Here is a 27,500-nt window from a genome sequence, read left to right on the forward strand (position 1 = left end):
TTGGTTTCCTCGCGGTGTTCTAGCTATGCATTTATTCTTCTGCGTGCTTTTATGTTCCTCTGCTGTAACACTTAATGTACAAGTAGCTAAAACTTCAGTGGCAGGAACCGGTGGACGTGCAACAACTTTAATCGTAAGGTAAACACAAAACAAAAGTTTCCATCTGGAGCTCCTTCCCAGGACTCGACACTTGTAAACACTCGCTCCTTCAGGCTCGCAGCTCTCAACACCTCCTACACTTGTCACAGCTACTAAGCCGACCAATCACAGAGCTTGCGCTATGCATCGTTGCGACGTGTAGTTACATTTTTTTGAGAGCTGCTCGTCAGCCACTGTGAGGGCTATGCAACCACGTGAAGGTATAAATCAGCCCTAAGAGTGTACAATTAAAACTAGCATAGAGCGCCATCTGCTGTTAATAACTCTAAGTTCAGAATCGATTGCATAGAGAATCACAATGCATTCCAAAAATCTAAGAATCGATAAATGAATTGCAATGCATCGATGTTCCTTATGAGATTGGGCTGGTCATTACAATTACTATTCAATGTTATTATGAAACATTATGATATTATCCGTTAATAATACTGCATTTATGATTGAACTTACCAACTAAATACATACATAAATGCATGAATGAATAAATGATGTTCCTTGCGGGAGTATATTAATGAGAATTGCTTTGGATAACTGCAAACCCAAACAATCACCCAATTGGTTCCTTTTATAATACTTGTAGTACTTGTATTTTGTCGGAAATGATTATATTTATTACCTATTCATGGCTAAAAATCATATGCAAAATGCAACACGATTGTTGATTGTGCATTGTTTTTAATGATTACTTCATGGACAGCAGTGTATAATAACTGCTTTCAATTATTTACAAGAACGTGCGGCTGATTCTAAAGCTTTGTGGATGCATTACAGATACATTTACCAAACATTATAGATGTGTACTGGCTCTATAGAAAATGATCTTTAAAATTAATTTCCCAATGATTGATTTTTAGTGAGCAAGATCTCACTAGCCTGAAGGGGCACATTCAAGAGTTCAAATGTACACCAGAAGAAAAACTGACATGGAGAAAATGTCCAGTCATCTGGGAGCTGACCTTGTATCACACCGTAATTTACAAGCTAAGCCCAGCTGCTGACCTTTCACCTCACCGGGACCCTTAGATCCAGATCCAGACGGTTGTTTACTATGGAGTACAGCTACTTTCAGTGCTGTATATTCTTTAAAAGGAGCTATAATTGGAATCTGTAGCTCCATGAAGACCATTTCTAGATCTTTTATTTTTAAGGAAGACACTTTTTAGGATTGAGTAAATTCAGGATTAAAAACTGGAATTAGATTTTGTTTCTCTCTCTCCTTATATTGATTTCATGATGTTGTTTTTGGGCCCTATCATACACCCGGCGCAATGCAGCACAAGGCGCGACGCAATAGTTGTTTGCTAGTTTTAGCTTTGCGCAAGAGTCGTTTTGATGTTTTGCGCCACACTGGTTAAATAGCAAATGCATTTGCGCTCATGTGTGCACCCATAGGCGTATTGGTCTAAAAAAGGAGGCGTGTTGAGGCGCATTGCTGGTGCGTTACTATTTTGAGAAACTATAATAGAATGTTCTATAGGCCAGAACAAAGCCAGTCTACGCGCAGAGCACGTTAGTTGTGCTCCTCGTTTACACACTGCTTAATACACACAAAATGTAGACCAATACGAAAATCTTTACAAATAAAAAATAATTAAAGTATTAAGGATGTATATAGGATATAACAAGGATATATATATATATATATATATATATATATATATATATATATATATATATATATATATATATATATATATAAGGATTAAAGCCTACATACATATAAAAACCATACTTTCATGCCTTCTTCATTTTGGGGGGCTTTTTCAATTTATTAATACCAATTTGCTTTTGTAAAATGTTATCCTTATTAGCAACATTATTTATTATATGCATATTTATATTTGTTTTATTAAAAACAAGCTTAGATTTGCCCACTTGTCAAGTTTTAGACCATATTGGGCATAGCATATTGTGTATTAGGATATAACTCAGTTTTTTTAACACACTTCACTATTATTGTTCATTTATATATATATATATATATATATATATATATATATATATATATATATATATGTGTGTTATTATTTTTTTGGGGGGATTGCACCATATATTTCACGGGTTTTAATATACATTTTTATAACTCTCTAATTAACACATTTCTGCTTTTATATGTAATAATAAAACATAATATGAAATTAACTAAATTAACCTTGTTTAAAATTAAATACATTTTGTTTTTTTAAACTATTTTTAAAGAATTATACTTCAAGTTTCAGGTTTTCAACTATACTGTTTCATCAATTATCTTTTTATACACACACTCAGAAATAAAGGACTTATTTCTGCATATCATATTGTGTAGTCACTATTAAATCATCCTCAAGTGCTTTCAAACTAGAGCTATGTGATTTGGGAAAATTAGATTTTAGATCTTTTATTTAGATTTTTCAAACTGTCTTTGATTAGATTTGCGCTAATCTAATTTTACATATAATAAAATTTATATATTTAGATATAATGAAATACATATAATAAAAATATTTTCAGTGGATACATTTGTACATCACGTTACATTGTAGTTTTATCAAATAACATAGGTTAATAAAATTTTAAATGTACTTTTTTAATGTAAATCTGTAAATTTAATGTAAAATTGTAATGTAATCTCTAAAATGATGTAATACTTTTCGCTGTCTTCAGAAAAAAAAGTCTTCATTTGTAAACATGTAGTGTTTTTTTAACATTATGTTGACATTATTGATGATTTCTAAACATTAATAACCTGGAAGTTGAAGCTTAATTCAAAGTAAAAGTGGATGCATCTAAACACTCCTAGGAAAAATAAGCTTTCTGAACTGTTGACTGAAAAACAAAATCTTGTTGTTCTACAGCATTGTTGCATAAGAAAACCCCTTTTATGCAAACATTATCTTGAAGAGTGTAAAACAAGATTTAAGCTCTAAACGAAAGTGCAAGACTGACAGTGTTAGATGATTTTGCCTTTGCTTTGCATTTATTTACTGTGATGGTTCCCAGTATACACACACACACACATATATATATACACACACCTGCCTAAACCAACAGTGCGATCCATCAGAGCGTGGGGATAATTGTTTTTAATGTATCCACGTCTTCAGATGGAAAATGCTCTGTAATTGGTATAGATGGTTTCTGTATGAGTGGGATTTCGTGTTGAGAGGGCGGTCCTGATAACCCTTCAGCACATTAACTTAGCCTAGCGTTCTTTAAATGGAGCCGCGCATGTATTCACTGCGCGCTCGGACTGATGTTGATTTAAGTGCGGCTGCAAATGGCTTTGTTGGGAAAGAAGGTTTTATGGAGGAAGAATGTTTGAACTATTAAAGCAAGCGAGGGGGAGGAAGTGCTTCTCTTACAGGAAGTTGTGTTCGTAGCGCTAGCAGTGACCACACAGAGCGATTGAGGTTGAGAGCCATTGTAATGGAGATGAAAGTGGTGTTGCTGTGGTCAGTGTGAGGGTGAGAATGTAAAAACCCTGAGGGTCAGATCATAGCCATGGAAAGAAAAGCAGACAAAACGGCTGTTTTTTTAAGCTTATGTGCAGTCCGTAATAAATGATACTGGTCTTTTGGTGAACGCTATTGTATATACAGTAGTCTAAAGACCAATTTGTTTGATTTTGGACTTTCTTTCTTTCTGATGTTATTTTTTCTGCTGATGTGATGATGCATTGTCATCCTGGTATTAATGTCTGTGTGTATCTGTATCTGAGCGAAAAAGAATATTTACCACAATAAATAATACTAAAACAGCTAGAGACAATTCAAATGATAATATTTGAAACTGAAAGCGGAATCTAAGGGTGCTTGCACATCTGTGGTTCGGTTTATTTAGTCCAGACCAAGGGCAACAAATTATACATTGTAACATTTTTCTGCCATCTTTGGGTCCTTTTCACACCACACTGATTGCTTTGGTCCGAACCAGTTGAAAAGAGATGAAAGTCATGTGACAAAATCCACATTTCGTATTTCGTAAACTGCTTTTTAATTGGTAAGAATTAGATGCGGGAAAATGCTAATGTAACTCCTGCAAGCAAACAAACATGTCGCTTTTTACTATGGAGGGACAACTGCGCTGGCTGATTGTATCCCTGGTCATAGTATAAACCATTCTAATGTGGTCATGTCATTGACCCATGAAAACTGTTCACTTGCGGATATGTTTTACAGTGTTCAGTTAAAGCATGTTGTGTTAATTTTATGTGAAGTGTGTACCTCACACTACTGAGACAATAGTTTTATAGTGTGTATCAGTCAGAAAAATCACAATTACTTATTTATTATCTAAATCGCACAGCTCTTGTTAGGAAGCACTTAAGAGTGTGTTAATAGTAGCTACATTTTCAAGAACTATCCCTTTAAACATGACAGTGTGAACAATAAGTCAACTAAGGCGAAAGCTATTACTTTCTTTTTGGGTCTGGGCCAAACAAACCAATAGAACCGAGCTGCAAGTGTGAAAACAACAAAAACTAAACCATTTCCATAGTTTTGATCTCAAAGTGCATCTCTGAGATGTTGTTGAGGCTCACATCGGTTCATTGTGTCCACTAACGCTGCTTTTTTTGTTCTTGGAGATCTGGAGTGGGTTTGAACCATCCAGGATGAGGTGAATGAGTTTCACAGTTCGCTCTTTCTCAGTCTGCAGACCCAAAGGGCCGAGCGCAGGAGAGAAGTGAAAATTAATTGGTTTGAAGCAATTTGTTCTGTCTTCTCCCCTTCATCTATCTTTTTTTTCTCTCCCCCTTTCTTTCTCCCCTCTCTTTTAAGTTGTCCTCCTCGTATGGAGGAAGGAGTCAATGGGAGAGCTGCCCCAGGGGTCATTTTCTTTCAGATGGCGGCTCCTCGCGCTCCGTCTGCCTGAGATATTGCCGGCTCTTTGAGAACCGACAGCGGTCGAGGCAGACGGATCGTGATTGGATCCACTCCGGCTTCCTTCAAGCCATCTTTCATGAATTTTTCTCTCTCCCCACATTCACTTTTGTCCCTGTTTATCGTAATCGGAGGCATCTCGTCATCTCTCTTGTCAACAGCAGCGGCTAACAAGCTTCCGTCACCGTCTCAGGACTGAGTCACGTTTTTTTTTTTTTTTTTTTTTCGGGATAAAATGTTTGAGAAGGTGGCCGGCTGCCATTCTCTTCTGAAAGATGGAGATTTTATTGTTCTCCTTTTAAATCTATAATATGATATAATAAAAAAGAAAAGGTATGAAACATTTATATTATATTATTTTACAATAGAATGTTATTAACTTCTATTTTACAGATAATAGATTGTGTGTGTGTGTGTGTGTGTGTGTGTGTGTGTGTGTGTGTGTGTGTGTGTGTGTGTGTGTGTGTGTGTGTGTGTGTGTGTGTGTGTGTGTGTGTGTGTGTGTGTGTGTGTGTGTGTGTGTGTGTGTGTGTGTGTGTGTGTGTGTGTGTGTGTGTGTGTGTGTGTGTGTGTGTGTGTGTGTGTGTGTGTGTGTGTGTGTGTGTGTGTGTGTGTGTGTGTGTGTGTGTGTGTGTGTGTGTGTGTGTGTGTGTGTGTGTGTGTGTGTGTGTGTGTGTGTGTGTGTGTGTGTGTGTGTGTGTGTGTGTGTGTGTGTGTGTGTGTGTGTGTGTGTGTGTGTGTGTGTGTGTGTGTGTGTGTGTGTGTGTGTGTGTGTGTGTGTGTGTGTGTGTGTGTGTGTGTGTGTGTGTGTGTGTGTGTGTGTGTGTGTGTGTGTGTGTGTGTGTGTGTGTGTGTGTGTGTGTGTGTGTGTGTGTGTGTGTGTGTGTGTGTGTGTGTGTGTGTGTGTGTGTGTGTGTGTGTGTGTGTGTGTGTGTGTGTGTGTGTGTGTGTGTGTGTGTGTGTGTGTGTGTGTGTGTGTGTGTGTGTGTGTGTGTGTGTGTGTGTGTGTGTGTGTGTGTGTGTGTGTGTGTGTGTGTGTGTGTGTGTGTGTGTGTGTGTGTGTGTGTGTGTGTGTGTGTGTGTGTGTGTGTGTGTGTGTGTGTGTGTGTGTGTGTGTGTGTGTGTGTCTATATATATATATATATATATCACGGTCACCAGCGATCCAACCTCGCAGATCACATAGAACTACAAATCCACCTTTTTATGGAGTACAATTCCAGTAATGCAACACTCACACCAGTTCCTGATCCTGACTGATTGTGAACACACAGCTGAATCTGCTCATGGACTGATTTCAGGACTATATACACAGCACACAAACACACAGTCTTGTTGAACTGTAAGTGAACATTACAAAGCGTTTTCCTTGCCTTGCTGTGTTTTTGACCCTCGCTTTGTTTTGTTTGTTAAAGTTGTATGCTGCCTGCCTTTTTTGAACATCTGCCTGTTATTTTGACATGTTTGCTCCTGTGTTGACTGTTGTTTGCCTGACCATTCTCTGTTCTATAAAGACTTTTCATTTGGATCCACACCTCTGTTCTTAGCGTCACTTCGTTGTTACAATTTGGATATATATGCACTCTCATAAATAAATGTACAAAATCTGTCACTGGGGCATTATCTTTTCAATACAGTTTTGTTGCTAACAGGTGCAGTTTAATACCCAAAAAGCACAAATGTGTACCTCATAGTAGCTAAAAGGTACAAAAGTAAACCTTAAAGGTACTAATGTCCACCTATATGGTACACAATGTATGTGGGTCAGTCGGTGCTTTTGAAAATGCTATTGGTTGGGTTTAGGGAAGGGGGTGGGTGGGTCAGTCAGTGCTTTTGAAAATACTATTGGTTGGGTTTAGGGAAGTGGGTGCGCGGGTCAGTTGGTGCTTTTGAAAATAATTTTGGTTGGGTTTAGGGAGTCAGTTGATTGGTTAGTTATTTAGTCAGTCAGTCAGTCAGTCAGTCAGTCAGTCAAACAGTCAGTCGACAGCAGCCTTTTGTGGATTTAACAGAGAAAAGTTGGTGTGTATGGCACTTACGAGAGAAATTTGAGATCTAAAAAAAGTGTACACAGCACCCTCTAGTGGATTATCAAAAAAGATTCTATCAAAAAAGTATCTCCTGGGACTTATTTGGCAGTTTTCAGTACGAGACTGGGTTGATTATAAACATTTCTATTAAAGGTAATTGATGTTGTATGTGTGTATTTGTAAATGTATAAGAAAAAGGTATTAATTTCAATTTTGTTGACTATTGAATGTGTTTATAGGGTATAATTTAGTATAACATAATGATTTTAAAATATATTATATTATATTATAATATATTGTTGTTGAAGCATTTAATAAGGTCAATTAGTTGAATAATTCAATATAATTATATGTTTAAAGTGTGCACATGCACACACACGCACACCGTTTCGTTTATGAATCAAATGTGTTACATTAGTTTGCAAAAAATAAAGCATTAAAAGCAAAGTGGTTTTTAGCTTGTGGTTTGCAATATTAATAATAATAATTGTCATAATAATAATCGTCATAATCATAATCATAATAATTCTCATCATCATCATCATCATATTATTATTATTATTATTATTATTATTATTATTATTATTATTATTATAAAAAACATACCAGTGAATAAATAAATGAAAGAATAAATGAATAAATAAATAAATAAATAATTTTAAAAATAATATTATAAGAAATGGGTCTTATTTTCCATTGCCTTATTAATTTTCTTGACTATATCATGTGTATATAGTATAATATAATATAACATATAAAATATATATTATATTATATTATATTATATTATATTATATTATATTATATTATATTATATTATATTATATTATAAGAAAGTAGACATTCTCTCGTGAAGCTATATTTGATCCCCTTTGAATCTAGCAAAATTTTTTCGTAAACACAATCACACCATAATCCAGCATTGCATTCAGTCCCCCATTTTAATATGTTGTCTTCCATACCTCAGGCTTATGAAGATATCGCGGCGCATTAGAGAACAGACAGCAGCCCTAATGTTCCCTGATATTGCTGTTTCTTTTCACCATTTCGTGCTGATCTGAGAAAAGATGGTGCTGCGCGTCGTCCACGTTTGCCTCCCCCCTTTGCTCCTCGCATTATTTTTTTCCACTTCTTCTCCATTTGTATCTCTTCATTGGATAATAGAAACGGTGCATGTTGTGCCTCAAACATCAAAAACTCCATTTCGTCGGGTTGACAGAACAATTTTCCGTTTCCCATATTCACACCCACTTAATTAAAAGTTGCTGATAGCCTCTGCGTGTCTCTGGGCTCGGCGGTAAGACATAAAGCTGTCCCGTACTGAGCCAGAAGAAACTTCGATTAGCGTTAGCTTGATTTAAACAGAGCTCGCTGCCGTTCGGACGATAAACTTTACAACGTTTATCTGAGGCCCTGAGGAATTTCATGGAAAAAAAGGCCATCAGCGAGTTTGTCAGTTCAGGATATTGCTCATGTAGTTTGGGGAGATATTGTTTATGCTTTTTAGGGGGGTGACTCATGAAAGCTGTCAAGAGCCACGTCAAAACCAAAAAGAAAGACATGTGGAATTATATAAGGCTTCAGGAAAATAAATTGGTTTAAGTTTTATTTTAGTTGTTGTTGTTTTTGTTTGTTTTTATTTTACTGTGACTTGTCATCAGTGCGTGCACCTTCAAAAAGAAAATAAAGGTTTAACCAATAAGAGATTCATTCATCCATTTTCTTTTTGCCTTAGTCCAGCAGAATGAACCGCCAACTTATCCAGCATGTTTTACACTGCGGATGCCCTTCCACCTGCAACCCATCACTTAGAAACATCCATACACTCTCATTCACACACTTACGCTACGGACAATTTAGCTTACCCAATTCACCTATTGCGCATGTCTTTGGATTGTGGGGGAAACCAGAGCCCCCGGAGGAAACCCAAGTGAACACATAGAGAACATGCAAACTCCTTAAAATCATTTTATTATTCAATTTTAATCATTTAAATATTTTAAATACCATTTATGTTTTTTTATATATTTTTCTTTCAGTACATCCTACTTCAATAAATACTTTATTTAAATAATTTTTATGTGTGTGAGTATATGTAAAGAGACCCCTAGCAATTTTTTATCTATTCTGTAAACTTTATTCTGTTATTCTTCCAAATCTGAAATGAAATGTTGTTTTTAGAGATATTATATTCATTTTTAGATGACATAACATCACATTTTCGCTTCAGATGAGTGGGCCCACCTGGAATCTGTGCACGTAGAATTCCACAGATTTTTCTATAATTCTGTTTATTTAAATGTGTAAATGTGTGTACATTTATATTTATTCAGTTTTTTTTATTTATTTCAGTAATATTATTGAATAATAGGAAAATAATTATCTGATTTATGTACAATGCAGTTTGTACAGTTTTATTTTCTGTCTTTTAGTGGGTATATCATATGACAAACTTGCTTTATTTTCCAAATAAAGTGCATTTTAAATATTAAATAAATGTTAAAAAGAGATTATTTTTTATTTCATTTTTTTTTTTTTATTTAAGGTTTTAGCTATGATACTCTTAAGATAATTCAGCAGAAATCCGCAGATTTTACCAAAACTCAGCAGAAATAGCAAAAAACATTCGCAGATTCCATCTGGCCCTACAGATGAGTTAAGAAAGCATTTTTATTTTAATTTCTGAAGAAATCTTTTCAGGCCGTAGTGTATGAGTGTGAAATGAGTGTGTATGGATGTTTTCCAGTACTGGTTCGCAGCTGGAAGGGCATTCGCTGTGTAAAACATATGCTGGATAAGTTGTCGGTTCATTCTGCTGTGGCGACCTCTAATGAATGGAGAGACTAAGCCGAAGGAAAATGAATGAATAATATAATGAATTATAATGAATTTTATATTATATCATATTATTTTATATTATATTATATTATATTATATTATATTATATTATATTATATTATATTATATTATATTGTATTATATTATATTATATTATATTATATTATATTATATTATATTATATTATATTATATTATATTATATTTTACATTATTGTAATATGATACAATAAGGCCAATACTAAAAACCTGATCACACTTTACAATAAGATTGTATTAGTTCACATTAGTTATTGCATTTATTAACGTGAACAAACAATGAACAATACATTTATTACATTATTTATTCATGTTTACATTAATTACATAAAATATAGTTGTTCAGTGTTAGTTCATGTTAACTTGCGGTGCATTAACTAAAGTTAAAAAGCATTTGTTTTTTTGGATGTTTGTTTGCTTTATTTGTAGAGTAAAAAATAGAAAACAACAGATGTTGACCAAAGTATTTTACTACAAAGTGACCAACATACATAATATGTAACACAGATTAAAATTAATTAATTGCAAATGAGTCTTAAAAGCACCAAGGGAAGAGCATGACCTGATATGTAAAGGCAGACCATTCCACAGACAGGGGGTTCTGACAGAAAGAGCCCTGTCACCTCTTGATTTTAACCGTGATTTGGGAACAACTAGCTGAAACTGGTTTTTCGACCTGATTGGCCTTAATGACGTGTGCCAGTGAATGTAAGTAGGTTTCGAACCATTCAAACCATTAAAAACAAATAACAATGTTAAATACAAAGTAAATACAGTGCTCAGAAAATATGAGTACTTTCCATTTTGAAAATGAATATTTTTATAAATTTCTCAGTGAATATAGGTCATATATTTTGGTGCAGTTTGACAACACAGATTCATTAAACACACACACACATATATATATATATATATATATATATATATATATATATATATATATATATATATATATATTAAAATAATATTTAAGTCACCAAACATCTTTAGAAATGTAAAGATAATGCATTTAAATTTATGCAAAATATTGAAAACAAATTACAACCTACAAAATTTCGAAAAAAATTGTATACATTTATTTTTTCTCTTGATTTTTGCTATTTTTAAAAGTTTTATTTAATATTTCTCCCTAACATGTAAATTTGGGATACTAATTTTTGAACCATTATCATAAGTTATTTTGTTAGATTAGCTCCAGATTTGGCTTCAGTACTGACTAAACTAATGTATATGCACAAATATAATATTGCATCTTATAGATGCAATAAAGCATCTTATAGAAAACATATACATTTTAATGAGAGATTTGTGGGGGCTGTATTTATATATGCTGAGCACTGTATGTACTAATGAAACCTTATTGTAAAGTATGACCATAACATTTAAATCAAGCACAGCTAATAAAATCAGTAAATCGGAATGGAGTATTTTCATAAAAAATTTTTATACATGTATAGTAAGTCAAAATTATTAAACCCCCTGAATTATGAATTTCTGTTTAACCGAGAGATTTTTTTCTACACATTTCTAAACATAATAGTTTTAATAACTCATTTCTAATAACTGATTTATTTTATTTTTGCCATGATGACAGTAAAAAATATTTTACTAAATAGTTTTCAAGACACTCTTATACAGTTTAAATGTCACTTTAAGGGCCTAACTAGGTTAATTAGATTAACTAGGCAGGTTAGGGTAATTAGGCAAAATATTATATAACAATGGATTGCTCTGTAGACTATCGGAAAAAATATAGCTTAAAGGAGCTAATCATTTTGACCTTTAAAAGTTTATAAAAAAATTAAAACTGCTTTTATTCCAGCCAAAATTAAACAAATAAGACTTTTTTCTTTAGAAGAAAAAAAAATATAATCAGACATACTGTGAAAATGTCCTTGCTCTGTTAAACATCATTTGGAAAATATTAAAAAAAAAATAAAATAAAATAATAATAATAATAATAAAAAAAATTAAGGGGGGCTAATAATTCTGATTTCAACTGTAAATCTGTAATTTAGAATTATAACTTTCTAACTGCATTTATTTATTTATTTTGGGTCATTAAGATTAAGCACTAGTGTAATGTGTGCTGTGTTAACAGATGTGACTGTGAAAGCGTTTGATCACAGAATCGGGGCTGGTATACAGTACAGTATCTGCAGCTCAAGTCAGTACAGTGAGGAAACTGGAGCCGTGTCTCTCTTTCTGAAGGTCAGGGTTCTTCTATCAGAGGAAGTATCAGCTCTCTGTAATCTGATTTGTGTGGCGGACGTCTTAATATAGACAACGTGACAAGACGTTGAGACAACGTGAGAAACTGCCAGCTCTTCACTTCACTAAGTGTGTCTGTGTGTGTGTGTGTGAGTAGGTGATAGTCAATGTATATGCTATTTATCAGTCACAACTCTAGACATGTATTATGTTCTCATATACAGTGCATCCAGAAAGTATTCATAGTGCTTCACTTTTTCCACATTGTTTTATGTTACAGCCCTATTCCAAAATGAATTAAATAAATTTATTTCCTTAGAATTCTACACATAATACCCTATAATGACAATGTAAAAAAAGGTTTTTTTAAATTGTTGCAAATTTGTTGACCTGAAAAATCACATGTATATCAGTATTCTCAGCCTTTGCCGTGAGGCTCTAAATTGAGCTCAGGTACATTCTGTTTCCACTGATCATTCTTGAGATGTTTCTGCAGATTAAATGGAGTTCACTTGTGGTCAATTCAGTTGATTGGACATGATTTGAAAAGGCATACACCTGTCTATATAAGGGAACAGGGTTGACAGTGTATGTCAAAGCACAAACCAAGCATGAAGACAAAGGGATTGTCTGTAGACTTCCGAGACAGCATTGTCTCGAGGCACAAGGCTGAGGAAGGTTACAGAAAAATTTCTGCTGGTCTAAAAGTTCCAATGAGCATAGTGGTCTCTATCATCCATAAGTGGAAGATGTTTGGAACTGCCACGACTCATCCTAGAGCTGTCCGGCCATCTAAGCTGAGTGATTGGGGCAGAGGGGCCTTAGTCAGGGAGGTGATCAGTAACCCGATGGTCACTCTGTCAGAGCTCCAGCATTTTTCTGTGGAGAGAGGAGAACCATACAGAAGGACAACCATCTGTGCAGCAATCCACCGATCAGGCCTGTATGGTAGCGTGGCCAAATGGAAGCCACTCCTGCCTGGAATTTGCCAAAAGGCATCGGAAGGACTCTCAGACCATAAGAAACACAATTTTCTGGTCTGATGAGACTAAAATTGAACTGTTTGGAGTGAATGCCAGGCGTTATATTTGGAGAAAACCAGGCACTGCTCATCACCAGGCGAATACCATCCCTACATTGAAGCATGGTGGTGGCAGCATCATGCTGTGGGGATGTTTTTCAGCAGCAGGAACTGAAAGACTAGTCAGGATAGAGGGAAAGATGAATGCAGCAATGTACAGAGACATCCTGAATGGAAACCTGCTTCAGAGTGCTCATGACCTCAGACTGGGGTGACGGTTCATTTTCCAGCAGGACAATGACCAAAAGCACACCGCCAAAATATCAATGGAGTGGCTTCACAACAACTCCGTGAATGTCCTTGAGTGGCCCAGCCAGAGCCCAGATATACATCCTATTGAACATCTCTGTAGATATTTGAAAATGACTGTACACCGTCCCTTCCCATCTAACCTGATAGAGCTTGAGAGGTACTTCAAAGAGGAATGGGCAAAATACCTAAAGACTGGTGTGCTGAGCTTGTGGCATCATATTCAAAAAGACCTGAGGTTGTAATTGCTGCCAAAGGTGCATCAACAAAATATTGAACAAAGGCTGTGTATTCTTTTGAATAAAGACATGCGCTATAGGTGAATTGAATAAACTAAACTGGCCATAGTGTATGTGTGTGAATGAGTGTGTATGGATGTTTCCCAGAACTGGGTTGCAGCTGGAAGGGCATCCACTGTGTAAAACATATGCTGGATAAGTTGGTGGTTCATTCCGCTGTGGCGACCTCTGATGAATGGAGGGACTAAGCCAAGGAAAATGAATATTATGCTATATTAAATTATATTATATTATATTATATTATATTATATTATATTATATTATATTATATTATATTATATTATATTATATTATATTATATTATATTATATTATATTATAATATGTTAATTATATTATTATACATTGAGGTCAACCATAAAAACCTTTTAGACTATGATACTGTGCAAAATAATGACACTATAAAGAACAAGTGTGGTCGTCCAAGTTTTGACTAGTAGCATAAACACAAGACACTTTGCAGCAATTAAAACCAAATCACAGTTCACCTCGCAGCTGGAGGCAGACATTCTTGGCTTTCTTCTACCAGTCTGTCTTCTCTCCTCACCTCTTTCTCCCCCCACTGCATTTCATCATTTTGCACCACTTAATTTGCTTTTTTTTTCCTCTTCATGTCATGATTTTAGCGAGGAGCTCATCCAGACGTGACACACTGACCAACAGAGCTTTTCCAGAGCCCAGATGTTGACATGCTGATATTCATAAATTACACACACACACAAATCCTTGACTGTGTTGTGTTATTGATAAAGCAGGAGGTTTATTGAGCTCTGACACGTAGCAGCGAGTGCTCGCGCTCAATAACACTCTGCACCGTGAAGGCCGTTTCTGCTCGCATATTTACCCTGCCAGAAACACGGCTGAATTTGGAGTTGTAATTAGCATTTGACCGACGTTTATTGGAGGTAAAATGCAGAGATGGCAGACTGAAATGACTAACATGAATTGTGTTTTATCGTTTGTTTGTTGTGTGAATAGAAAGTTGCATTTGCATTTTGAAAGCGAATTATGCAGTAATTAATGTATGTAGAGAAATTTGATCTTAATCCATCGTTAGAGAAATGTATTTTTATTTGATTTATATTTGATTTTAATTTGTTTTATTTTTTAATTATTTTATTTTTTGTTTTATTTTTTAAATAATTTAATTTTATTTCATTTAATTATATTTTTTTTCTTTACTTAATTATTTTGTAATTTACTTTATTTTTACAACTATTTTATTTAATTTTTTATTTAATTTAATTTTTTTATTTTTTCTTCTTTTATTATTATTATTATTTTTATTATATTTTATTTTTACAATTATTTTATTTTATTTTATTGATATTTATTTATTTATTTTATTTCATTTTCAAATTATTTTATTGTATTTCATTATTTCATTTAATTTTGTTGTATTTTATTTTATTTTATTATATTTTATATTTTATTTTATTTAGATTTTTTATTTTATTTATTTTTTTGAAAATTTGTTATTTCATTTTGTTTTATTTTATTTAATTTTTTAATTCTTTTGTTTTTATAATTTTATTTTTTTATTTCATTTATTTTTGTATATTTAAATTGTATTATTATTATTATATATATATATTATTATATATTTCATTTTTCCAAATATTTTATTTTGTTAAATTTTTTATTTTATTTTTTTAATTATTTTATTTTATCTTTTTATGTTTTTCTTTGTTTTGTTTTATTTTCAAATATAGTTGATTTCATTTTGTCTTTTTTAATTTTATTTTTTACTTTCTAATTATTTAATTTAATTGTATTTTATTTAGGAAATGTGAAAGGATTACAAAGTCAAACGTTACATAATGTTTTCATAGTAAAAAAATATATACAAAAATCCAGAAACAAGGAGCCGTTATCAGAGTTTTGCACTGGTTAAAAAAATCTAAGGAACATGCACTTTGGAAAACATCATGAACCTTGACAATCTCTCTGTCCTGCATCTTTAAAGAAAGCCAGCGCATACTTATATGCTGTAGGAAGTTTAGAGCTGCCTAGACTTACTTTGCATATTATTGAGGTTTATATTGATTTACAGTCACAGGTGTGATATTTCTCGACCGCATTGGCTTTAAAGATAAACTAATAATTCAGATTTGGTTTTACAGGTGCATTCCTTTACTTATATGACTGCAGATGTTGCAATTTATCATGGAACCAGTGTCTTTTTGTGTGTGTGTGTGACCCTCTTACCCTGACTAAGATTAGCCATGGACATGGACACCCCACTGGGCTTTCTGAACATTGATGGCCTTACATTATTTATGTCTTCTGAGGGAGACATTCTTTAAGAAATGTAGCCTACAGTATTTTAGCAAAGCTTTAATTCTAATTCTAAAAATATGGTTCACACCAAAATGAACATTTGCAGGTCATTCACTCAGATGTAGGGGACTTTTTGAACTCAGACTGGTTCGTAATGATTTTTAATGCAAGTTATAGGCAACCGTTCAGGTACAGCAGCCTTTGATCTGCATTTAAGAATCACCTCGGACCACAGTTTTGTATATACATATTCAATAAAAATTTTTACTCAAGGCTCCTGGTAATATATATTGACAGAATTCTGCAGTGTTTTAAATTTTAAAATGTGGGGCTTCAAATTTTTTACATTTTAGAATTTAGTTAGCTTAGCATAAATAATTGAATCAGATTAGACCGTTAGCATATCACTTTTTTATGTTTTGATAATTTTCATATTTTAAGCTTGACTCTTCTGTAGGTACGTCGAGCACTAAGACTGACGGAAAATGAAAAATTGCTATTTTCAAGGCTGATATGGCTATGAACTATACTTTTATTCTGGTGTAATAATCAAGGAACATTGCTGCCATACCATGGCTGTAGCAGGCACAATAATATTACATAGACACGTTGGAAGTTACCTAGCTGGGGCTGTTTTTCGCTTCTGCTTAATATAATTGTGCCTACTGTTGGCATGTGGTATGGCAGTAAAGTTCCTTGATTATTACAACAGAATGAAAGTGTAGTTCCTAGCCGTGTCGACCTCAAAAATAGCATTGTTTCATTTTCCATCAGTCTAAGTACTCAATCTAACTACGGAAAAGTGAAGCTTTAAATAGGAAAACTGTGTAAACTTTTTTAAAAATTATTTTAAGCGAGATGCTAATGGTCTAATCTGATGCTATGATTTATGCTAAGCTAAGCTAAAATTTATCCTGCCAGATTAGCTGAATAAATTCGACACTGTTCAAATGGATTCATTTATTCATTTTCTTTTTGGCTTGGTCCCTTTATTAATCAGGGGTCGCCACAGCAGAATGAACCACCAACTTATCCAGCATATATTTCACAAAGCGGATGCCCTTCTAGCTGCAACCCATCACTGGGAAAGACTACACTCTCATCCACACACATGCACTATGGACAATTTAGCTTACCCAGTTCACCTTGTGCATGTCTTTGGAGCCAAGGCTCATACCAGCGACCTTCTTGCTGTGAGGCGACAGCGCTACCTACTGCACCACCGCATCTCCCACTGTTAAAATTCAACCGTTTAATGCTATAAAATGAGTGTTGCTTTAATGTTCTAGTCAAGACAAAACCAACATCACCGTTTTGGATGACCTAAAGGTGAAGTACAGTCACCTTGTGTACCAATTGACAAATAGTTTTGGCTGCATGAAGTGTCTCTCTTTTCCTCTTTCTCTCATTCTCTCTCTTTCTGTTTTTTTCTTCTTTCGTTCATCCTCTCCCTGTAGGCTGTGTCTGGCTTCCTGGCCATGATCTATGGTTTCATCTGCCATTTCTTTTTTTGTGCGTGGCCAAATGGAAGATAGATGAACAGGGAGGCTTAGATGGGGGTGTTAAAAGAAAAAAAAAGGAGGCCTCCTAGTCTCTAAAGTTTGCTCTTTTTAAATTAGGCTGTGTCATTTTAAGGGGGGTTAAAGGGGCAAAAGAATGACCTATTCATTTGGCGTGTGTTCATGGAAAATGTGCGCTTGCTCTGTGAGGTATGTGTGTGTGTGTTTGGGGATGAAAAAATAAGCTATCGATCATCACAGCCACCTTTAGAGCATGACCAATTTTTGGCCCAAATTGCACAGATGGCGCAATTACATGCAGCGGGTTTGTCCAAGCCCCTCACAGAATAAAGAAAACACACCGTCCTCAATTACATCTGCACAAACCTTTTCAGATATTCAGTGTTTGGATTCTGTTTTAGATTCGGATTTCTGAGGTATTAAACACAAATGTGTCAGTGGTTATGTTTTAAGTTCTGTTTAGTTTAATAGAGTTTTTATGTTGTTTGTGACATCTTAAGGTATGTCATTTTATCCTTTAAATATTATTAAGGCATCTTTAAACAGCAAAGTTGTAGAAAACAAAACCATACATTTTCAAAAATGTGCATTTCCACTACCCGTTTAATGGGTTCTGAGCATACACAGTCCACAAGATGACTTTGTAATATTTTATTGAGTGTTTTTGTACTTTAAAAAAAATATTAAACAGTTTTAGTTTACCCCCCCAATCATTTGAAGGGAAAAAAATTTAAACAATGTTATATATATTCTGCTTAATGTTTCCTCATTGGAGGAACTCCATTTAATTGAGGGCAGAATTTTCATCCAAATATTTTTTTTAGCATCAACTAAAAAACTATTTTCACAATTAAATGAAATTGAGTTGGTCCAACATGATTTTATTGAATAAAAGTTTAAATACATTTGTTTTTTTTATTTAACCTAAACTCTAAGGTCTGATATTATCATATACTGTTGAAGTACAGAATTTTTTGCATCTTGTTGACTTCTTTTCCTTTTTATTAACACAATTTCTTCATGTTTCCTCAACACAAAATGTCTAAGTTAACTTAATGGTTTACAAATTTAGGTGGACTGAGCAAAAAACTAATAAATTGGCCAAAAAAATTACAAGAATTGTGTTTTTTCAGCTCATTTTAAGTGGGTAGTAACAAGCAGTAGTAACAATTCTTGAGGATATAAGAGAGAGATAAGAGAGATTGTTTTCTTTATTATTATTATTATTATTTTTTTATTATTATTATTATTAACATTATTTTGATGATTATATATTTTTTCAATATTTGTGCTTTTATGTGCTATATTTGTAGTGAAATATTGTTTTATATTATAATTTACATAATGTTTATATAATTTACAATTATTATGTTCCCAAATATATTTATTAAACTGTATTTTATTTAATAAATACAAATATATATATATATATATATATATATATATATATATATATATATATATATATATATATATATATATATATATATATATATATATATATATATATTTTTTTTTTTTTTTTTTCTTTTTTTCTTCTTCTTCTTTTTTTAAGTTGTGGGCATTAAATGGGGTGTCTTTAAAAACTTACGTAGGTGTTTATGGCTCTACCAGACCAGCTCACTTTGAACATGACTGAATGTATTTCACCTTCTTTTTCTCTCTCTTTCTCCCTCCTGCTCGCTCTGATTGAGATACTTTTCCATTGTGACCCAAATGCCTCGTGCCTCGTTTGCAGATGTTATTTTATATTTAATACACCTCTTGCTTCCCCTCCTCCTTTTGCAGAGAGATGAATGGGTTCTCTTTCTGCTGTTTAAATAGAGAGGGATGAGAACGTATGAATGGCTGCTGTATAATAGTCTCCAGTCCTGACGTTTAAACAAAGAGCAGAGGTAGAACTCTCACATTGCAAAAATCACCTTAATTGAAATAGTCCAGACGCTGAATGCTCCCAAGCCCAAAAGGGCTGCGATCTCTCTTTTTTCCATGGTCGATCCCAAAAATCCCATAGTTTTATGTCAAACTGTTGCATCAGTTCTGTATTGTCCGCCATTTTCTTTTGTTTTCTACACTGCTGTTATATTAAACCTACACCCTTATTTAAAAACCACAACTTTGTCTATGTCTTTGCTTAAGCTCGTTGCAAGCATCCTTTGATGTACATATGAATAAAAATGCTGTCTAGGTAGGCAGCTGTCTAGGTTTGGAACACAGCCATTTCGAGTCTCCTGAGAGCCAATTGAATGCCAGTCAGATGTTATGATGGTTGAAACTGAATGAAAGTAGATGTCTAGGTGGTTTGGTATTATGTGCTGTTCTCTCCGTTGGATGTTTGTAATATGCTCAGATTCTACATAAAAGTTTTAAGCATGTTGGTCATTAGCTGTTCGCATCTGTGATCGGTCGAGAAGAGAGCTAGCAAAGATAAAATTTTGGGTTTTATTGCAAGGAAGGCCTTAAATACATTGTGAGTTGCTTTGAATTGAAAATGTGTGCCAAATGTGTAAATGGAAAACAAAAACAAACCAGGCTAGTTGCTACTGTACACTGCAGGCATGTTTTCTTTGTTTTTTTTATTATGGAAGATTTGTAACATGATGCTTGTAACGTGATAAAGCAAATTATGTCCAAATGTGCTTCACTTAAACATTTCTAACAGGTATATAGAGCTGACTCTTTGTTTTAGAATGGTGCTAAGCTAATGGCTAATTAGCTAAGCTAACAGATACAAACAAGTGATAAAACTCTAACTCTGAGTCACTTTTGATTGAAAGTGTGTGACAAATGTGTAAAACAAAAACAAGCCAGGCTTGCCTTCACCTTAATACTGTCTTCATAATAGGATATTAGTTAAATCAGTTGAAGATTTTCTGTTTGCAACGATGAAGCAAATTCTATCAAAATGTGCTTCAATTGAACATTTTACAGGTATATAGAGCTGACTCTTTGTTTTTTAGAATGGTGCTAAGCTAACAGCTAATTGTAAAAGCTGTGCATTTTGTTAGTAGGTTTTCCTAAAGTAGATAATTCCTTCCTTTTAATACAGTTTTTTTATTTTATTTTTTTTATTTTATATTAATCTAGCTGCTTTTGGTGGTATATACAGTAATATATTGCAGTAAATGAGTTTGTTTTTTCACAGAACACAAGCCAGATTCTTCTGTTAACATGTAGAGTAGCTATAAGCTAACAGATACAAACGATCAATGAAACTAGCCAACTATGTAAGTCGCTTCGTGTACCAAATATGTAAATGTAAAACAAAGGTGTGGTGTAAACGTAAGTTGGTTAGCTGGTTTTAGCTGGTCAATTAGCCTGTTTTTAGAGGGGTTTTGGCCATTTTCAGGCTGGTTTCTAGCCATTTACAGCCTGGTCTTAACTGGTCACGCTGGGAGATGACCAGCTAAAATGAGGCCAGCCAAAACCAGATATGTCCAGCTTAAAGGCTGGTCAAGCTGGATTTAGCTGGTTTTAACTGGTCATTTCCGAACATGACCAGCTAAGACTAGGCTGGAAATGACCAAAACCCCTCTAAAACTAGGGTTGTCGACCATCTAAAACCAGCCAACCAGCCTTTGCTGGTTTAAGCTATTTTTTTCCAGCAGGGATATTTTTTGTTTGTAACATGGTGCTAAGCTTATGATAAAAGCCATGTTTGTTTTGTTATCAGGTTGCCTTAAACAAAATGATCTGTTGCTTTCATTACTTTTTTTATTAATATTAAGCTTACAGACTTTGGTAAAATATTTGAATGAGTTCATCTTTTTTCAGAGTAAATAAGTCAGACTTGTCTCTAAACATATAGCTAAGCTAACAGATAAAATTGAGATATGAGACTAGCCAACAGCAAGTCATTTTGCATTGAAAGTGTTATTTTAAAATTATGTTTTCTGTTTGGAATGGAAAAAATACTGTCAATTTTCTCTTCATTTTTCTAACTTTTGTATAGAGCTTGTTTTAGAATGTTTTTAAAATGGGATATCCCATTTGCAGATTTTCTTGGGTGCATACAGTAATATAATGCAGTAAATAAGAATCCTTTTTTCACAACTACACAAGTCTTGACTCCCTGTTAGCATACAGCTAAGATAACACCTCAAGCTAACAGCTAAAAATGAGAGATGAAACTAGCTAATGTTTTTCTGTGATTACTTACACTATTCAATAGATGACTTGAACTTCGTACGTTTCTCAATATGTAGAGCTGATTCCAGTTAGAAATGCGTTAGCCTGCTGCTAAGCTATCAGCTCATCACGCAGCAGGGCAGATACTGGATTTTGTTTTGGATTGGGCTGTTTTCTATCTGTAATTGTAAATAGAAAACCATGTTGAAATGAAGCCTGGTGAGGTGTAAGGTGTGATAATGCCTGTGGTGTTTGTGTGTGTGCACAGGTGAAGCGAGTGCCAGTGGAGAGCTGTTCTCAGTACAGCAGCTGTGGAGAGTGTCTGGCCTCTGGTGATCCTCACTGCGGCTGGTGTGTCCTGCACAGTGTGTAAGTATCTGCATCTCCTTAGCCCACAGATCATAACAAACACACACAGATATATGCGTTTGCTTGTTTATCTATTTATCTTTATGAAGAGTTTCCTTTTTTCTTTCCTTTTTGTTTTTAGTTTTATTCTAATGATAAAAATTTCAATACGGTATTAAGAAGGCTGTGCAAATTATAGTTTTATTAAAATTTATATATATATATATATATATATATATATATATATATATATGATGTATTTACAAAATATTTGACGTAGTATGTATAATATGCAAGTATGTATGGATCTATTAGGTATGTAAAATGTGCAAGAAAATTAAGCAAAAACCTACATAAAAATAAAATTGTAATATTTTAATTAACTTAACATTTTAAAATTAAGTTTATTATTTTATTATGTATTACTACAGTACCTTACAGTTAAAACTAGAAAAGTTGTGTATAGGGTGGACAATATAATATTGTAACAAAGCAAACGCTGAGAACAGACTTGCAGATCCAAATGCAGTTTATTAGAAGTAAGGGTCAAAAACAGGAGCAAAACAGTATCACAAGGAAAATCTAAAAGACATGGTCATTACGCAGGTGAGAGAACCGACTAAGCGGCAGTGAATCAGAACGAGGAACAAGGCTAGGAACAAAAACAAACCAGGGAAAACGCTTTGCAATGTTCAGTAGTGAAACAAGACTAGTGAAAAATGTAGTGAAAAAAAGGCAGGGTGTATTTATAATTCTTGTAATCAGTGTAGATGAGCAGCAGCTGCTGTAGGAGTTGATGAGCGCAGGGAGTTCTGGGAGTTGTAGTTCGTTCCGAAGTAATCTCCAATAGACAGATATACTTTTCTTTTTTTACATGTAAGGTTTTTACTTTATTTTGCTGCAATTTGTTTTAGTTTAGTTTTTTGTGTTTTATTTTGTGTTTTATTTTATTTAGATTTTATTGTTTGATATATTTTCTTTTTTACAGTTTTATTCTATTTTGTTCAAAAATGCTAGAGTAAAGACAAACCATGTTATGTAATGAAATTTATTCAGCATAGCCTTTATTCATGTACTTAAAATTCTTATTATAGTAATGACACTTCGGACTTTTCTTCATCATCACATGAGTTATTCTACAAGGAATCAACCTATTAATAAACAATGTGTTTGATCTGCCTGTGTGATGATCACAGTAGATTGATTGTGGTTGTGTTGTTGTGTTTTTGTTTAGCTGTTCTCGTAAGGACCGTTGTGAGCGAGCAGATGAACCCCAGCGATTCGCCTCCAGACTGGAGCAATGCGTCCGGCTCACAGTACAACCCAACAACATCTCTGTCACCATGTCTGAAGTCCAGGCAAGTCAATTACACCTCAGATTGTCATTCAGATCAATGGATCATTAATTGGAGGTTGTTTCGCAATGATTTTGACCACTTTCAATGAGTGTATCCGAGCTGGAACTGCTATAGATATTGATTTGTCACAAATATTTAAAAAAGATGCAAGTTACATTGAATTAAGCATGCCATTTTGAAGCTGATAGAACAAAATAGTTTTTTTTTTTTAAATGTGTTACATTGTTTGATTTTAAAACTAAAATTAAGATATGTTTGTATTATTTTGGTTTGATTTATTCATTTAAATTGTGTACACAATATAAACTTTTATTTGTTACTTAATTTGATTTTCTATTTGTCTATTTTAATCCATTGTTAATGCATTTTACAGTTAATTATTATTAATTGTATTTATTTATAAATATTTAAAAGTAAAGACAAGTTATATTCAATTAAACATGACATTTTGAAAGTAATTTTTTTCTTTAAAAATGCTTAATTTAGTTTGATTTTAAAACAAAAATTTAGATTTTTTGTGTTATTTTCTTTTGATTTGTTCTTTTAAATTGTGTACAATATGTTAATTTTTATTTATTATTTAATAACTTTTTGAAAATTGCAAGTAGCAGTGAATTAATTGTGAAATTTTAAAGTTGAAAGACTAAAATATTTTTTTAATAATCTTTAGAAAGTGTTTTACTATGTAAAATTGTTTTTGATATATTAATAATGTTTTGGTATGTTCATTTTTTGTTTTATTACCAAAACATTTTACAAATATTTAAAAGTAAAGGGAAGTTGTAATCAATTAAACATGACATTTTTAAAATAATATATTTTAAAAAAATATATTTTATATTTTTTATAAGTGTTTTGTTTGATTTTAAAACTAAAATTAACATAAGTTTTGGTGTTAATTTGTTTGCATTTTTGAACAATTTAAATTATGTATAATAAATAAACATTTATTTGTAATTTACCAATTAGATATTCTTTTTATATTTAGCAATTTTTTAAATTAATTATAAAGTAACAACTGTAATGTGAAATTTTAAAACTGAAAGACTGAAGTATATTTAAAATATATGGATTACATTTTTGTATTTAAAAATATTTTTGATGTATCGATAATGTTTTAATATGTTATGTTATTTATTTTTATTGCCAAAACATTTTACAATATAAACAGTCTATTTGTACATTTTAATAATTTAAACATTGCTTATTAATATTGTTAAGAATATTATTATATTAATATTGATATTAAGATTTCTGATTTTGATGAATAATCACATTTTCACTGGAATAAACTTAAAATCACAAATTCCTTGCTGATTTATTGCTTCTGATCCATATTTCTAATGCGATTTCTAATTATCTCTCACTGTTCTTAGAAGTGGGTAAATCAACACAGTAAAATGTAGGTGTAGATGCTATCTGGCTGATAATATCTGCATATGAAAGTCCAGCTGTCTTTTGCACAAATGTTCAGTGTTTGTCATGCCAATAAAGCAATAAAGCTGAAATCCTATTCTGTCTCCTGCAGCTGGTTCTTCAGGCTCAGAACGTCCCAAGTCTGGCAGCGGGAGTAAACTGCTCATTTGAAGACTTTACAGAGACTGAGGGACACATCATGGGGGGACGCATCTACTGTTTGTCCCCCTCCACTAGAGAGATCAGTCCTATCACACGCAACCAGGGTGAGAAGACACATATACAGTACACACACATATGCATACTGACACACTCACATGGAACATTGCTGAATATGAATTCAAGCAGTTCTGGAGAGAATTGTTTGAAGATAGAGAGACCATATAGCATCATAGGAAAACAGAGCAAGGTTAAATGGAGATCAGGAATGTGACATGACATGAGTGTTTTAGTTATAAGTTTTCTGTGCTTTTAACTAGTGATCAACTAGAGATCAACATCGGAAACTCCCGATTATCAAAATATATATTAATTTAATTTAATTTTTCAAAAATTATTTTATTTAGTTTTATTGTATTTTATTTTTTATTACACTATTTAATTTTTTATTTTGTTTTGTTTACTATTTATTTAGATTTTTATTTTATTTTATCTTTTTTATTGTTGCGTTTTGTTTTGTTTTTTGTTGATTTATTTTGTTTTATTTTATTTTCTTATTTTTATTTTTTCTTATTTTTTATTTTGTTTTATTTTATTTTGTTTTTTATTTTATTTTATTTTACTATTATTTTATTTAATATTTTATTTTGTTTTATTTTATTTTTTGTTATTTTATTTATTTTTTTATCTATATTAATTTTATTTTGTTTTGTTACAATTTTAATTTATTAAAAATATAAAATTTTTATTTTTTATGATTTTATTTTGTTTTATTATTTAATGCTTAATTTAATTACATTTTTTTATTATTTAATTTTTTTTTTTAATTTTATTTTATTTTGTATTTTATTTTATTTTAATTTTTTTATTGATTTATTTTATTTTTTGTTTTATTTTATTTACATTTGTTAAATATTTTATTTTATTTTTAATCTATTCTATTTTATTTTGTTTTATTAAGTTTATTTTATTTCATTTTTTAGTTTTTTTATCACTCGTGATTAACTTATATATTATAGTATGTTTTAGAATATTATAGTATGTTTTTTTAATAATGTAACAGTATTTTTTATTTTAATTTATTTTTCTTTTTATTTCATGTAGAGTGTCTTTGTTTTTGTATATTTGTCTTGTTTTCAGTTTTTTATATAAATATTAATATATTTCTGTGCTATTTTTTGTTATAGGCTACGTAATGAAATTAATCAAACATTGCCTTTATTTATTTATTTAAATTCCTCTCAGTTCAAACACTTCCTAATGTTCCTCATCCAGTTACTATGACCATTTATGTGAAGCTGCTTTGACACAATCTACATTGTAAAAGCGCTATACAAATAAAGCTGAATTGAATTGAATTGAATACACTGATATTACATCAAACCTAATAAACCTACTAATAAAAAACAATACTTAATCTGTCTGTATTAAACACAAAACAGAAAGAGTTTCTGATCCATTGGTTAATCATCTTATTAATATTAATATAAAAATCGATCCAAGTAGATGATTACTCAACCTGAAATGACAAGCTGAGCTTCTGAAATAAAGCTGTTGGTCAAGTTAACATGAGTCTTAAGGAGAAGACGCCTATGTGTCAGCACACACACACTCACACACACACACACACACACACTGCTTGTTAGAGCTTGCTGAAGCTCACCGTGTGTCTGTCTGCAGGTGACAAGCGGGTGGTGAAGCTCTATCTGAAATCTAAGGAGACAGGGAAGAAGTTTGCCAGCGTGGATTTTGTCTTCTACAACTGCAGTGTCCATCAGTCGTAAGTCTCTTTTCCTGCCGTCGAACTCTCTCCCTCTTTCTCTCTGTCTCTCAGATGAAGACAAGTTTATTTTTGCGTAGACTTATGTGTGTTTGTGTGTTAGTATTGTCACAGTACTAGAAGTATGAAATGGGATAGATAGATAGATAGATAGATAGATAGATAGATAGATAGATAGATAGATAGATAGATAGATAGATAGATAGATAGATAGATAGATAGATAGATAGATAGATAGATAGATAGATGATGGATGGATGGATGGATGGATGGATGGATGGATGGATGGATGGATAGATGGATAGATAGCACGTGCTGGTAGAGGCGTGATGCTTCCTGATGACGGGAAGATGATTTGTGAATCACAGCACATTATATTAGCCAATCAGAGCCTCTTGAGGGCGAGCCTTTCAGAGGAACTATGACATATGATAGTCATTTTCATGTTAGCTCAGTAGCTGTATATAGTCAAAGTAAGATATATGAAAAAAAAACCTTGTTTTTTTTTTACAATTGAAGCATGAGCACACATTGCTTAGCACCCCATAAACACATCCAAGCCTTTAAAATACACTTTGGACCACCCCTTTAAAGACATTGTACATTTACATTTGGTCTAAAGCTTGGGTCCTGATTTTGTTCCCAGGAGATTTTTGAAGAGATGGGTTTTTAGTTTTGTTGTTACTTGACATGTATTACCGCAGGAAAGTGCTATTATATTGTTTCAAATATTTTACTATCAATACGT

General features: G+C 32.7%; 1 protein-coding gene across 2 annotated transcripts in view; it reads left to right on the plus strand.

Annotated features, from left to right (window-relative positions):
- plxna1a (plexin A1a) overlaps nt 1-27,500 on the plus strand; it is a 423,762-nt gene that overhangs the window by 206,181 nt on the left and 190,081 nt on the right. For both annotated transcript variants that reach the window (XM_087307529.1, XM_087307530.1), the window contains exons 5-8: nt 21,960-22,060; nt 23,274-23,397; nt 24,926-25,079; nt 26,653-26,752. In XM_087307529.1, the coding sequence (XP_087163655.1) occupies nt 21,960-22,060; nt 23,274-23,397; nt 24,926-25,079; nt 26,653-26,752 (479 nt within the window). The remainder of the gene's footprint in view (nt 1-21,959; nt 22,061-23,273; nt 23,398-24,925; nt 25,080-26,652; nt 26,753-27,500) is intronic.

The sequence above is a fragment of the Danio rerio genome, chromosome 23 (assembly GCF_052040795.2).
Source record: "Danio rerio strain M-AB ecotype USA chromosome 23, GRCz13ab, whole genome shotgun sequence".
In the NCBI taxonomy this organism is placed as follows: Eukaryota; Metazoa; Chordata; class Actinopteri; order Cypriniformes; family Danionidae; genus Danio; species Danio rerio.